General features: G+C 44.6%; 1 protein-coding gene across 1 annotated transcript; it reads right to left on the bottom strand.

Moving 5' to 3' along the window:
* Nucleotides 1–14,175, bottom strand: LOC132529962 (N6-adenosine-methyltransferase TMT1A-like). Its single transcript, XM_060167048.1, has 5 exons — nt 14,104–14,175; nt 13,878–13,899; nt 9,337–9,831; nt 1,673–1,801; nt 1–32 (listed from the first exon to the last, which is right to left on the bottom strand). Exons 1-5 carry the CDS (start codon nt 14,173–14,175, stop codon nt 1–3), a joined length of 750 nt encoding a protein of 249 aa, XP_060023031.1.
* Between the last annotated feature and the right edge of the window lie 352 nt (nt 14,176–14,527).

Genomic DNA, 14,527 nt, shown 5'->3' with positions numbered 1-14,527 from the left:
CTACTGTACCAGCAGGGTCCTGCCCACTGCTGCTGGGGACACAACACTGGAGAATGGCATAGAGGTCCAAGGACAACAAAGTTTGGTGACTTTTTATGGATTAAATATATATTTATTGGGACTTCCCTGGTGGTGCAGTGGTTAAGAATCCGCCTGCCAATGCAGGGGACACAAGTTCAAGCCCTGGTGTGGGACAATCCCACGTGCCACAGAGCAACGAAGCCTGTGCGCCACAACTACTGAGCCTGTGCTCTAGACCCCGCGAGCCACAGCTACTGAGCCCGTGTGCTACAACTACTGAAGTCCACTTGCCTAGAGCCCGTGCTCCACAACAAGAGAAGCCACCGCAATAAGAAGCCCACGCACCGCAATGAAGAGTAGCCCCTGCTCACCGCAACTAGAGAAAGCCCGCATGCAGCAACGAAGACCCAATGCAGCCAAAAATAAATAATAAATAAAATAAATAAAATTGAAAAAAAAAAGCACTTTGTGGAAAGACACTTTGGGACCATGTAAGTATCCTGATCCTCACCAAACTTCCTCCACGAGCATCGTTGATGTTTCTTGGTTTAATTATTACTATGATGGTTGACAAATCCAGGATTACTTCTACATTTATTAGTTGGCATCTTCTGTAGGGGAAAAAAAAACCCTTTTTCTACTCCACATTTATTTATTTATCTATCTATTTATTTATTTATTTATATTAGTATAGACTCAGGGGTCCCTATTTTATTTATTATTTATTTATTTATTTATATTAGTATAGACTCAGGGATCCCTATTTTATTATTTATTTATTTATTTATATTAGTATAGACTCAGGGATCCCTATTTTATTATTTATTTATTTATTTATATTAGTATAGACTCAGGGATCCCTATTTTATTTATTATTTATTTATTTATATTAGTATAGACTCGGGGATCCCTATTTTATTATTTATTTATTTATTTATATTAGTATAGACTCAGGGATCCCTATTTTATTTATTATTTGTTTATTTATTTATATTAGTATAGACTCAGGGATCCCTATTTTATTATTTATTTATTTATTTATATTAGTATAGACTCAGGGATCCCTATTTTATTTATTATTTATCTTGAGGCTCAGATTGTCTCAGCTTTGGCCAGTGGGAACCCCTTCAAGCTGGCTTCTGTGTCCTTTTGCTATAGTCCCTCCATCCTTTAAGCACTTCCCAACTTTCTGGAATGAGATGGTCCTGACTCATCTTGTGATTTATCTGTCCCAGCCCTAGAATTTGTCATTTCTCAGAGGCAAATTAGTTTCTTTTAGTGGAGGATGGTATCTAGAAACCAAGATCTGGGCAGTAGTTATGCTTACAGCTTTTGAAACGTTGTCAGTGATTTTCTGACTCTTAAGCCAGGAACAGAATGTTACCTTCAAGCTTTAACCTTCTGGACTAGTGACTGCAAAACCTGTTCAGGTGGTGGGCAACGTGGACATAATGAGACTTTTTTTTTTTTTGCGATACGCGGGCCTCTCACTGCTGTGGCCTCTCCCGTTGCGGAGCACAGGCTCCGGATGCGCAGGCTCAGCGGCCATGGCTCACGGGCCCAGCCGCTCCGTGGCATGTGGGATCTTCCCGGACCGGGGCACGAATCCGTGCCCCTGCATCGGCAGGCGGACTCTCAACCACTGCGCCACCAGGGTAGCCCCTGGCTCTTTCTTGACAGGTTTCAAATAAGAAGTGTCTAGCTAGGCTGAGGAATTGCTGACCGGAGAAATTCCAGCTAGAATGTTTGGCTGCTGTATGTTCCATGAAGTTAAGGGCATCTCCTGGAGATGGGAATCTATTTTAAATAGTGTGTCTTCATAAATTCACACAAATATTTTGTCTGTTTGATGCATTAAATGGCCAAAGAACAACTTTCATTGGAACTCTATTAAACCAACATCAGTGAGCACCCACTGAGGGTCAGATGCTGGATTAGACAGTGGGGAAATTTGACAGAGTATCACCTGTCCTTACTCCGGCAGGTCCCACTGTCTACTTGGGGGAGTCACCTGTGGAAAGAAATAAATATGGCAGATTGAACACACATATTTACTCTCTGAAACTCACAAAAACTGCAGTGATGTTTGTTTGGATAAAAATACAGTTGGTTGTTTTGAAAATGAGAATTCATTTCAACATGATTGATATATTATGGAACGATTTGAGCCTAATGTGAATTTCACATTTGCTTTTGCACGATTTTATATGTAAGGCACATGGGTGAATGTGGATAAATGAGCCACGTAGAAATACACAAAACGCACACAACTCAAACAACTACCACCTGCCTCAGTTCACAACCCACACCCATCCACATTAGCTGTTACAACTTTCCATCAAATTTCAGGTAACCCTCCTCCAGCTAATAGCATACAACTCACAAGAACTTCACAATAACTCAAGCAGCAACCCTTCCGGTGCCCATGTCCACAAGCAAATGTCAAGTCTTTTTCCAGGTAAAACGCTTTATTTATTGTAGTTGTTATGTATTTCTTAGCCATTTAATATGTGTAAAACTGTGCTACTGTTTTTATTAGGCTCCTATCTTTTTAGCGAGTCACTGATGACCTTTTTGGGTATTGTGTCCCTAACCCCTTTTCCCCTCCATAAGCTCTGTGGTTTTTTTTTTTTTTTTTTTTGCCGTACGCGGGCCTCTCACTGTTGTGGCCTCTCCCATTGCGGAGCACAGGCTCCGGACGCACAGGCTCAGCGGCCATGGCTCACGGGCCCAGCCGCTCCGTGGCATGTGGGATCTTCCCGGACCGGGGCACGAACCCGTGTCCCCTGCATCGGCAGGCGGACTCCCAACCACTGCGCCACCAGGGAAGCCCAGCTCTGTGGTTTTGTTGCATGATTTTGCACAGTATGGAGATAAAAAAAAACTTTTGTTTAAATTGACGTATAGTTGATGTACACATAGTACTGTGATTTTCAGGAATGTGTATATCATGTTATAGCAGAACTGTTGTGTGTAAGACAAAGAAAACAGCAAGGGTTAAGGCAGAACACTTCTGGAAGCTAGAAAGTAGAACAAGTTGTAACTAACTGTGAGCTAATAGAAAAATAAATATATTGGTCTCTGCCCCCCAACCTCCCATTCCTGGCACAGAGCTCCTAAAACCCTCATAATTCCCTAAGGGATAATAGCCTTAGGAGCATCTTTTGTTCTAATATTTGGTCTTTGACCCTGTCTCTGACACAGGGCTGCTAAAACCCTTGTAAATTCCTAAGTGATAAGAGCCTTAGGAGCATCTTTTGTTCTTTTCAGGAGGCTCTGGGTGAGCTCCATGATGGCAAGCCATGAATAGAAGCTTGGAATTTTTATCTCCACCCCCCCCCCATCTTCCAGAGAGGGGAGAGGGGTTGGAAATGGAGTTAATAATTGATCACACCTATGTGAGGAAGCCTCCATAAAATCCCAAGAGAAGGGGGTTTGGAGAGCTTCTAAATTGCTGAAAACATCCATGGATGGGGCTGGGGGAGTGATGCAACCCAACTCCACGGGGACAGAAGCCCTTGCTCCTGGGACCCTCCCACCCCTTACCCCATGTATTTCTCATCTGGCTGTCCACTGTATCCTTTATCACACCCTTTAATAAACTGGTTAACATAAATGTTTCCCTGAGTTCTGTGAGTCACTCTAGCAAATTAATGGAACCTGGGGAAGGGGTCGTGGGAACCTCAGATTTATAGCAAATCAATCAGAAGCACACCTGACCACCTGGACTTGTGACTGGTGGCTGAAGGGAGGGGGCAATTTTGTGGGACTGAGCCCTTAATCTGTGGGACCTGACCCTATCTCTAGGTGGATAAGTGCCAGAGTGGAGTAAATTGTAGGACATCTGGATGGTGTTGCAGAATTGCTTAGTGTGGGGAAAACTTCCCGTACATTTGGCCACCAGAAGTGTCAGAAGTGAAGTGTTCTGTGTGAGTAGTAAAGGAGACACATGGGAGGAGAACTCTAGGTTTTTAAATACACTATCTTAGACCCAAGAAAGTTGACTCTTAAGCCAGCTGGGAGAAAGAAGGCATCTACAGAGAGAGAGCTTCAGAAATCTGCATGGATTCTCCTTGGGTCCATGGTTGAGTAACCAGTCTTGTATGCGTAGAGTGATACTCCATGAGGTTAGGCAAAGAATGACTGGGGAGTTGTAAGCTGAACGATTTTCAGAGCTCATTCAAGTTAGAACCAATCAGAGAGGAGAGTCCTTAATAAACACCCGGGGCACTCAGCAGAGACCCCAGAAGGATCATGTGCTAGTGGAAAGCCCAAGGTAGTCCAGAGTAAAGACTACTCTGAACTTACCCTAACAGAGCTTAACGCTGGGGCACTTAAGATACCTAATTCCAAGACTTAATATAAAGCTACTGTAATTAAGACAGTATGATATTGGCAAAAGGATAGACACATAGACCAATGGAATGGAATAGAATCTAAAAATAGACCCACACATATATGGTCAATTGATATTTGACAAAGACAAAAAGGCAATTCCATGGAGAAAGAATAGTCTTTTCAACACAGGTTCCTGGAAGAACTGGGTATCCATTAAAAAAAAAAAAGAACTTGATGCAGTACACAAGAACGAACTATAAATGGATCATAGACATTAACATAAAAGGTAAAACTATATAACTTCCAAAAGAAAACATAAGAGAAAATCTTTACAATTTTGGGATAGACAGAGAGTTCTTTGCTAAGACACAAAAAGCATGAAGCATAAAAGAAAACATTTGATAAACCGGACTCCATCAAAATAAAACCTTTTGCTTTTCAAAAGACATCATTAAGTAAATGAAAAGTCAAGTCAGCCTGGTAGAAAATATTCATAGTTTATATATTTGACAATGGACTCGAATGTAGAATACAGAAAGAACACTTACAACTTGGTAAGAAGACAAATAGCCCAGTTTAAAATTAGATTATTTGATCATACACATCACAGAATAAGATGCATGAATGGCTGGTAAGCACATGAAAATATGCTTAATGTTATTAATTATTAGGGAAATCAAATTAAAACCACAGTGAGATCCACCAAACCCCCATTAGAATTATTGATAATATCAAGTATTAGTGAGTGTGTGGAGCAACTAGAATGCTCATGTGTTGCTGGTAGAAAAGTAAAATTGCATAACCACTTTGGAAAATCACATTGCAGTTTCTTATAAAGTTAAACATATATTTACTTATGACCCAGCAACTCCACTTCTAGGTATTTATTTACCCAAGAGAAATGAAAATGTATGTCCATAAAAACTGCATGTAGAAGAGCTTTCATATCAGGTATTCAATATAGCCCCAAATGGGAAAGAACTCAAATGTCCATAAAAGGCATGGATTGTGCTCTATTCATGTGATGGGGTGCTACTCAGCGATAAAAAGAAATGAAGGCTTACCCATGCAACAGCATGGATGAATCTCAAAAAATTTATGTGGAGCAAAAAAGCTAGACACTAAAGAGTACTTACTGTATAATTCTATTTATATGAAATTCTAGAAGAGACATCTATTCTGTAGTGACAGAAAAGAGATGAGTGTTTGCTTGGGGACTAGGTTGTGGGCATTGATTATAACGAGGCACGAGGAGATCCTTTGCGGGTAATGGGTATGTTCTATACCTTTATTTTGGTGGTGGCTACCCGAGTGTACACCTTTATCAAAACAGATCCAACTGTACACTTAAAATGGATGCATTTTATTGTATGCAAATTGTACTTCAATAAAATTGATTTAAAAAATCTAGAAGATTGGTTGAAATCTATTTATGAGCCATTGGACCTTGGAATCCCCTCCCCTCCTCAGAACAGCCAGACACTGTTCCTCCCCACCTCCACAGAGGACTTCAGTTTTATTCTCTGGAGTTGGTTAAACAGAGGGTCCTTATAACAAGGCACAGTGGGGCATAGACACCTGACTGAAAAGATGGTGAATGAAGTAAAGTTTACAAGCAAGTGCTGAGACCCCCAGCCCTCTTCTCTCATTTGGTTTCCAGAATGATAGAAGTCAGACTTATAGATTCCAGGAAGGGGTTTGGAAGATTTTTCTGACCAGCTGCAAAGGAAAGACCCAAAACACTGTTACTGGAATCTCTCCATGTGAATAGCTTAGCTAGCTCACTCTACAGAGAGCTTAGCATTGACATGCTTCATGCATGCTCATGGAGCTGTTAGTGCTGCCTCTGGAAATGTGAGTAATCAGTCCCGGACCGATAGTCATCTGAGAAGAGCCTCCAACATAAAAACTGTAGCTCAGAAAACAAACAGGAAAAGAAATCTGGAGGAAGCAGAGACTAACTAGGGAGATGAAAATATTAAAAATAAAAATCTCCCTTTTATTAATATTTTCAAAGAAAAAGAGAAGATAGGTTATTCTTGAAACAAGAACAGGATACAATAAAAAAATGCCTAGTTAGAAATAAAAATCAGCCCTTGGAAATATAAAAACTATGATAGCAGAAATGAAAACTTGTGTAAATTATTTTGAAAAGAATATGAAGGAAGTCTAGAAAATAGAGAAAAAGGGTAAAGATAAGGGAAATAGGACATCAAAGATAAGAAAGTTAGGGAACCAGTTCAAAGAGGTCCAGCATTTAAGTAAGAAGAGTCCCAGAAAGAGAGAACAAGGAAAATATAAGGGGAGGAAAAAAAAAGAAAGAATCCCAGAAAAACTTCCAGAACTGAAGGACATAAGTTTGCAGGTTGAAATGGACCACTAAATCTCCAACAGGTAACAAATCATTTTACTGGGAACAGAGAAGACTCTACAAACTTACAGAGAGGAGAAAAAAGTTTCATATACAGAATCTAGAATCAGAATGACTTCAAACTTGTCAGCAGTAATATTAGCAGCCAGAAGACAATGAAAACCGTAAAAATTTTGAGGGAAAACATTTTCCAACTCAGAATTCCATAGCTGTACAAACTATGAATTAGTTTGAGCCCGTGTCCCCTGCATCGGCAGGCGGACTCTCAACCACTGTGCCACCAGGGAAGCCCTCAATTACTTTTGAGTATAAAGAATATTCAGACATGCATTTTATCAACACATTTACCTCACCTTTCTCAGAAAGCTGGAGGATATGCTCTATCAAAACTAAGGGGTAAACTAAGAAAGAGGAAGAGATAGAATGCAGGAAACAGGGATTCAAGTGCAAGAGAGAAAATAAGGGGTCCATCCATCTTTCGATCTATCTATATCTGGGGCATACTGGGAAAATGGTGGCTGAAGTGGGGAAGGGAGACTTTCTTTTTCCCATTGTCCTGCTGGGATACTCAACCAATAGGATAAAAAGCTAACCAGCTAGGGCTTGCCTGGTGGCACAGTGGTTGAGAGTCCGCCTGCCGATACAGGGGACACGGGTTCGTGCCCCGGTCCGGGAGGATCCCACATGCCGTGGAGTGGCTGGGCCCGTGAGCCATGGCCGCTGAGCCTGTGCGTCCGGATCCTGTGCTCCGCAACGGGAGAGGCCACAACAGTGAGAGGCCCGCGTACCGCAAAAACAAAAAACAAAAAACAAAAAACGCTAACCAGCTAATGAGTGGTTGGGGGAAGTTTGGTTTCTTGCTGGACCCCAGAGGAGGAGATACATCAGAAGCTTTGAGTTCTTTGAGTTCTTAGAACACTAGACCCTGGTGAAATTTCAGAACTTTAAAAAAAAAAAAAGAGTGAAAATCCTAAAAACGCCCAGACATAAAACAATCAACAACAAAAACAGGTTATCTGAAAAGGAAAGAGAATTATACTGGCACTGAAGTTATCATCTGCAACTTGGAAAGCCCGAGGGCCATGGAAAAGACTCACAGCTTCCAGGGGGAAGGAATCTTGGCCAAAATATTGTTAAAGTGTTAGGGTAGAAGGCAGACATTTTCAGATCTGCAAGATCATGAACCATTTCTCAGGAACCTATTCAAGAAGGTAGTTAAGACAAATGAAAATTAAATTTGAATGAAAACAGAGACATCTCAAGGTAAAAGAAGACCAAAAGCATATCAAGCAGTGGAGAGCAATAAATCTAGTAAAATCTATAGCAAGTAAATGGATGATGATAAACTGACTTTTAACTATGTTATAAATTAGAAAAGATCTTTGAAATAGAAGACAAGGGGAAAAATCCTTAGCGGAAAGTTGAAATTAAAATGACAGATTATTTCAACCAACCCCAGGAGATGGGATGGAGAGATGATGGTGTTGAGAGGAAAGAGGGGATGAGGATTTGGAAATAAAAAACAAAATAGGTGGAGGGTGTCACATGACTATATACTTTTGGTATGTTGATGGGGAAGTACTGGTTCAAATATAACTTGAAATCCGAAAGTAATTATTAGTAAACTTGAGATAGACAGAAAAACTGCCAAACACCAGAGAGGAGAAACATGAATTAAAAGAAGAAAAAACCATAAGGACAGCCACTAACATAGTGACTAACAGGGACAGGTAAGGGGACTGGGATTTAAGGAAGTGAAGGGAGAACTTTCATTTTTCCCTCTATGTTCTTCTTAAATTTTTGAATTCTTTTAAACAAGTAAGACACATTCACATTTTGAATTCTTTTAAACAAGTAAGACACATTGATTAATTGCCTTTGTAATTAAAGACAATGACGTAAGGAACTCTGAAAAGTTAACAGAGGTCAAAGATGCAAGGTGATACCATCTGCAATGTCGTTGGAGAACTGCTCTGCCCTGACTCTCCCTTTCTTTCCCAGCATAGTTGTTCATTTTCTACAAATGATTAATGCCTGTTGCTTGAGGAAAGGGCTAGAGAATGGTATGTAGATAACTCCTGAGGCCCCAAGGTGAAAAATGAAGAATATATGCTATAAATGAAGATGGCTATCTGTGCACTTAACGCGTTCTCATTTGTTGCAGAAGGGAGACACTCTGGCAGCCCTCCGGGAGATTCAGTGTTCTCATCGTTAGAAAATTGGAGTCTGTGATGGGACTTAGGTGACCCCAGGTTGGAAGCCACTAGAGGGATGGCTTGGTGAGATCTCTGGCCTAGGTCTTCTTAACCTAGAAGTTAGGGCACCTGGATTTTTGTTGTGTCTCTGCCATTTTTATGAGCCATCTGTCTTTGTGCGAGTCATTTAGCCTCTCTGAGGCTCATTTCTCACCCCGGAAAGACAGTGCTGCTACAGAGTCAGCATTCTTTAAATGTCTGTTGAATAGATCAATGATCAAAGGAATGAATGAAGTGGCTTGTCTAAGGCCCATGGGAGCCGTACCTGAAGCCCACAGGCGTCTATGCAGCCCGATGCTCTAGCGGCTTAACACGCAGTGAGGGTGGTCTCTCCCTACTCACGCCCTGCACTCACCGGCCTCCACACTCTGCACACGTCCTGGAGGATCCGCTCCTGGTTCTTCACGGAGCACAGGACCAGTGTGCAGACCACCACATCCACGGAGTCGTCGGCCACCTGGTGCAGGTCCTCCCCGGCAGCCACCAGGAAGTGCTCAAACTGCAGGTGTCGGTTCTCAGCAATGCTCTTGATCAAGAACTTCTCAAAGTTGGGGCTGGGATCAATACAGGTCACCCGGCATCCAGGCGGGTAGAACTTGAAGTTGGGCCCTGTGCTGCAGCCCAGCTCCAGCAGGGAGAGCTTCCCGGAGGGGCCTGCGAACTCCTGTAGATTGCTGAAGAGCTCCTGCTTCTTGCTCGCCATCTGTTCGTTGTACATCACAGTAAACCTTGCCAAGAAGTAGGGGAGCGATTTTTTGCATATCCGGTTCCGCAAGCCCAGGAAGTCCAGCAGGTACGTGGGAAATGCCAGGATGCAGACGGAAAGAAAGAGAGGGTGGGTGAGGACTGCCAGGGGCAGCGTGCAGGAAAGAGAGCCATGGGGACGGGGGATGGAGGAATGGGAGCGGGGTGGGGGGTGGCGCCGCCCCCTCGGGGAATGGAACACCCTGTAAGCCCCCCAGTAGCACCGAGTCGTCAAATGAAGGACACATCAAGGGGAGTGCTGTCTCAAGTCTCAACCTCCTTGGGCTCCTACCAGAAAAGACACGGTAGGAACCGCCACGGGCAGGTGCTCCAACTCCCGCTTACTGAGCCCTTAAGTACATTTTCCACATTATCTTCTTCAATGCTTGAAAGGACTCATGAGACAGACACTCTTAATCCCCCATTTTACAGAAGGAGGAACTGAGTCTCACAGAAGGTAGCTGCAAGGTCGTGTAGCTGGGAAGCGCAGCGAGTCAGAGTCCCCACCTTTCACCTGGAGCTGCCTGGTTTCCTTGGAGACTGCTGATCTCCTTTAGGGAGAGTCACTGTCACGCGGACTGAGATCAGAGAAAGTGCGTGCATAGGATGATTGGGTAGAGCATTTGGTGAGAAGAGCCCCACAGAATGTTCTGGAAGCAGAAATAGCCATTCTCTTAGAGTCTAGAAACGTCTCTGAACTAGCCTGCTCTGCCCACACCTTGGAATATCTAGATCCTTGTCCACCCTTAGCCGATTCCTGCCATAGACGAGGGCGTTTGTCCTCTACGCCAGGGCTGGATACCGCGCAGCCCACTCTTAAATCCATCTTCCACCTCCACCCGCCCCGCTCCCTTAATTAGCTCCGCCCCCCTCTCATACTTAACATCTCTCTTTGCGGCCCTTCTCCTTCTCCTCTGCCAATCTGCCTGCTCAAGTCTCTTATCCTACAATAATCCTTTCCTTGAGTTTTCTTTCCTTTCAAGCTAATTTCCCGTCTCGCTTCCTCTTACTGCCAGGCTCCGTTAGAAATTGTGTTCAGCACTCAGTTTCCGCGTCCTTACCTCATTCAGACCTCAGCCCACTGACATTCGGCTTCTACCCCTACAGCGCCAATGAACGTGCAGGCAGACAAATGGAAGGCCGTCAGAGGGAGGGGAGGGACAGGGGAGAAGGAGAGGGTGACTGTACTAGGGAGTGGTGGCCACGGAATGGAAGCCTGTATTTGAGGAGGTGCAGGACGCTGGCATCCAGGGCGCAGGTGGAGACACAATCTGTCCTCAGAGCCTGGAGGCAGAGAGAAAAGATGGGTGTGGAGGTAAGTTCAGGTGGGGGAAAGAAGGTAAGAGAGTTCCTTTTTTATTTTTTTACATCTTTATTGGAGTATAATTCCTTTACAATGGTGTGTTAGTTTCTGCTTTATAACAAAGTGAATCAGTTATACATATACATATGTTCCCATATCGCCTCCCTCTTGCATCTCCCTCCCTCTCACCCTCCCTATCCCACCCCTCTAGGTGGTCACGAAGCACAGAGCTGATCTCCCTGTGCTATGCGGCTACTTCCCATTAGCTATCTATTTTACGTTTGGTAGTGTATATATGTCCATGCCACTCTCTTGCTTTGTCACAGCTTTGTCACATGGTAAGAGAGTTTTTAACCAGAGGGCTTTGATTTTCTCAGTGAAGAAGAAGGCTATGATCTATTGCTAAGAACGAGGGTGTAGGGTACAGGGTTGGCGATAGGAAGAGAGTAAAGAAACTTTGCAGCAGCAACCAGGGGGACTGGGAGAAATTGCTGACCGAAGGCAGAGAGAAGCCTTTAGTAGCAAAGAGGATGCAGGTGAGCCTGGGGACTGTGAGTCAGTGGTGACACCGGATCTTGAAGATATGGTTTTCTTCACGAGGCATTGCTGTTTAGAGCAGAGAAGGTCAGCATTTAGGCTAAACAGGGCTGGGGGTCTATCCAGGTGTAGGAGACTGAAGGGTAGGGGCCAGAGAAGGAGGGGTACAAGGAGTCCAAGCTGGAAAGAAAGTGTGAAGGAGGGTAGGGGGGTTAGAAAATGGAATGATTGGGTTCAGGACTGGACGAGCTGGTGTGGCTGAAGAACCCAACTGCTGAAAGTGAGAGAGTTTTGAATGGTACCGTGGTGTGAGATCAGAGTTTGAAACTTCAGAGACGAACCAGTTTAGGGTCTAGAGAGGGGACAAGGGCAGAGACAAGAGAAAAAGGATGAACGTGAAAGTCACTGGAACTGAGGAGCTAAGGAATGATCAGGCTAAGATGCTGAGTGGGTCACGTGCCTGGAGATGAGGGTGCCAGGGTGAAGAGGACCACACAGGACCAGGCGCCAGAGTCCCTGGTGAGTGAGGGAGTGGCCAGGCTATTAGGAGGTGACTGTGGGGCCCGCAGGGACCAGCCACAGGGGAGGGGATGGACGGGGTATAGCATGAGCCTCCTGGGACATTTTAAAAATTACAGTGATTTTGTACAATCAATATATAATGGTAAAATTTCAATCAGTATATAAAGGCTTTTTTTTTCAATAGATAGCATTCCTCTGAATGTATGTAGCCCAATGCATTGAATCACATCCCACTGATGGGCATTTATGCTGTTTCCTGTTTTTCTCTAGTATAAAATAATGGAGGTACAGACCACATGTATGTGTGCGCTTTTGGTGAGAACATCTGTAGGATAAGCTCCTGGCAGTGAATGTACTTGATCAAGGACAAGTGTATTCGTTTTATTTGTTTTGTTTATTGAGGTAAAGGCAAATGTCTTTAATTTTGATAGCTACTGCCAACGTGCCCTCTAACGAAGGTGCGCCAATAGATGACCCCGCGCACAAAGGACAGAACGCTCTGTTACCCGCACACTTTCCAGCACTGTTAGCAAACTAGTCTTTGATAATCTGACAGGTGCAAATGGCTTTTTATTGCTATTCTGTGGCATTTCTTTAATTTGAATGGAGTATTTTTTTTCATATTTACTATTTGATTTTGTTTCTTTCTTTTCTTTTTTAATAAGTTACCTAGTAGTTCAAACTGCCAAGGTTCAAATCCTGGCTTTTCTACGTACTAGCTGTGTGACCACGGGCCATTTCCTTAAAATCGTTGTGTTTCAATTTCTTCTTAAAATGAGATAATAACATACACGATGCGGATAATATCCACGTCTGTTGCCCACTTTTCTGCTGCGTTGTCTTTTCCTTATGGATTTGTCTCTTCTGGAAAGCCTGTTGGCTGTCATATATGTGTTTTGGCATTTGACTTTATTTTTTTTTAATTTTTTTGCGGTACACGGGCCTCTCACTGCTGTAGCCTCTCCCGTTGCGGAGCACAGGCTCCGGACGCGCAGGCTCAGCGGCCATAGCCCACGGGCCCAGCCGCTCCGCGGCATGCGGGATCTTCCCGGACGGGGGCACGAACCCGTGTCCCCTGCATCGGCAGACGGACTCTCAACCACTGCGCCACCAGGGAAGCCCCCTTGACTTTATTTTTAAGATATTACATTCCATGAGAAAATACTACATGGCTTTTGTTATGATTGCAATCATTGGAATTCCAAGACAATGAAAACACATTATGCCTTAAATATTTTATACTTTAGGAATTTGAGGAGGTGTTTTGAGGGGTTGGACAATGAGTAATGGAGCCAGAAAGAATGTCTCCCCCACCTCTCCAGAGAGGACCAGCCACTTCCAGCTTTGAGGGCTGCAGGACCGTGGTATCTGGACAGGTTTAGTGACACCAAGCAGGGCTGCGGAACTTGGGCTGCTTGTTTGTTCACAGCTGGGTCCAGAGGTGCAGGGGAGGCCAGGCGGGCAGTGGGAGGACAAGTGATGTGCATGGCGGGTGTGTGTGTGTGTGTGTCTGTGTGACAGAACGCTACAGAGATGGAAGCGAGCCTCTGGATTACGGAAGGACAACTGCGAAAGGCTTTGGAAATGAATTCATCTCAAGATTATGCCCGGAATCTCCTAACAGGGTGTCTGTGAGGCCAGCAGAGGCATGGGCTGCTGGGAGACTGGGTTTAGATGAACCAATGGACGGGGCAGTCTTGTGGGGCAGGAATTTGATCCTCGGCCTCTTGGTGTTGACACTCCTCGTGAAGCCCTCCAGAGGGCGTTTCTGTGGGCAGCCTGGCACCCAGTGGGCTCATGGCGTTGGCCTAGGAATGGAGAGACAGGAAGAGACTGGTGAGGGCTGGAGCCACCAGGAACGCTTGAGGGAGGGGATGGGGAGGCGATGGGCGGATCCTGGGTGGGTCTGGAATGGGGAAATGTGGCCGGAGGCGAGGCTGCATCCTGGGCCCGAAAAGCCCACAGACCGTTTCCCCTTTGTAGTGTCCTCCCAGCTCCCTCTCCCCACGAACCTGAGGATTTCGTCTCTGGTGAAGAAGCTGTGGCCCAGGGTGGGGCAGCGACTTATCCAGGGTCACCAACATTGCCCTGCCAGAGTTCCCAGGCCAGGCTCTAGGGAAGCAATGGGGTGGCGGGGAAGGGAGGGATTCCTGGCATGGGCAGGGCATAGCCTCCAGAGGGCAGATCCAGGTTGGGGGGGGGCAGCTGTGGAACTTGGGTGGGTTTAGGGGGTGGAGGGCTAGGGGGCTGGGGTAGGAGGTAGTGGGGAAAAGAGGATGAGCGCTGAAGGGTAAGGACTTTGGAGTGTATGAGTGTGTGTGTGTGTGTGTGTGTGTGTGTGTGTGTGTGATGTGTTATATATGTGTGTATGTGTTCATGTGAGTGATGTGGTGTGTGTGTGTGTGTAAGTGATATGGTGTGTATGTGTATGAATGT

The sequence above is a fragment of the Lagenorhynchus albirostris genome, chromosome 11, assembly GCF_949774975.1.
Source record: "Lagenorhynchus albirostris chromosome 11, mLagAlb1.1, whole genome shotgun sequence".
Taxonomy (NCBI): domain Eukaryota; kingdom Metazoa; phylum Chordata; class Mammalia; order Artiodactyla; family Delphinidae; genus Lagenorhynchus; species Lagenorhynchus albirostris.
The sequence above is the reverse complement of the archived record's forward strand: the minus strand, read 5'-3'. Positions and strand labels throughout refer to the sequence as shown.

Coding starts and splice junctions, on each gene's coding strand:
- LOC132529962 (XM_060167048.1), bottom strand. CDS start 14,175: ATGTTGGTGACCCTGGATAAGTCGCTGCCCCACCCTGGGCCACAGCTT. Junction 13,900..14,103: donor ACCAGAGACGAAATCCTCAG/GTTCGTGGGGAG, acceptor CTCCATTCCTAG/GCCAACGCCATGAGCCCACT. Junction 1,802..9,336: donor CAGAGTGTGGAGGCCGGTGA/GTGCAGGGCGTG, acceptor CATCTCCAGGAG/ATGCCCTTAACTTCATGGAA.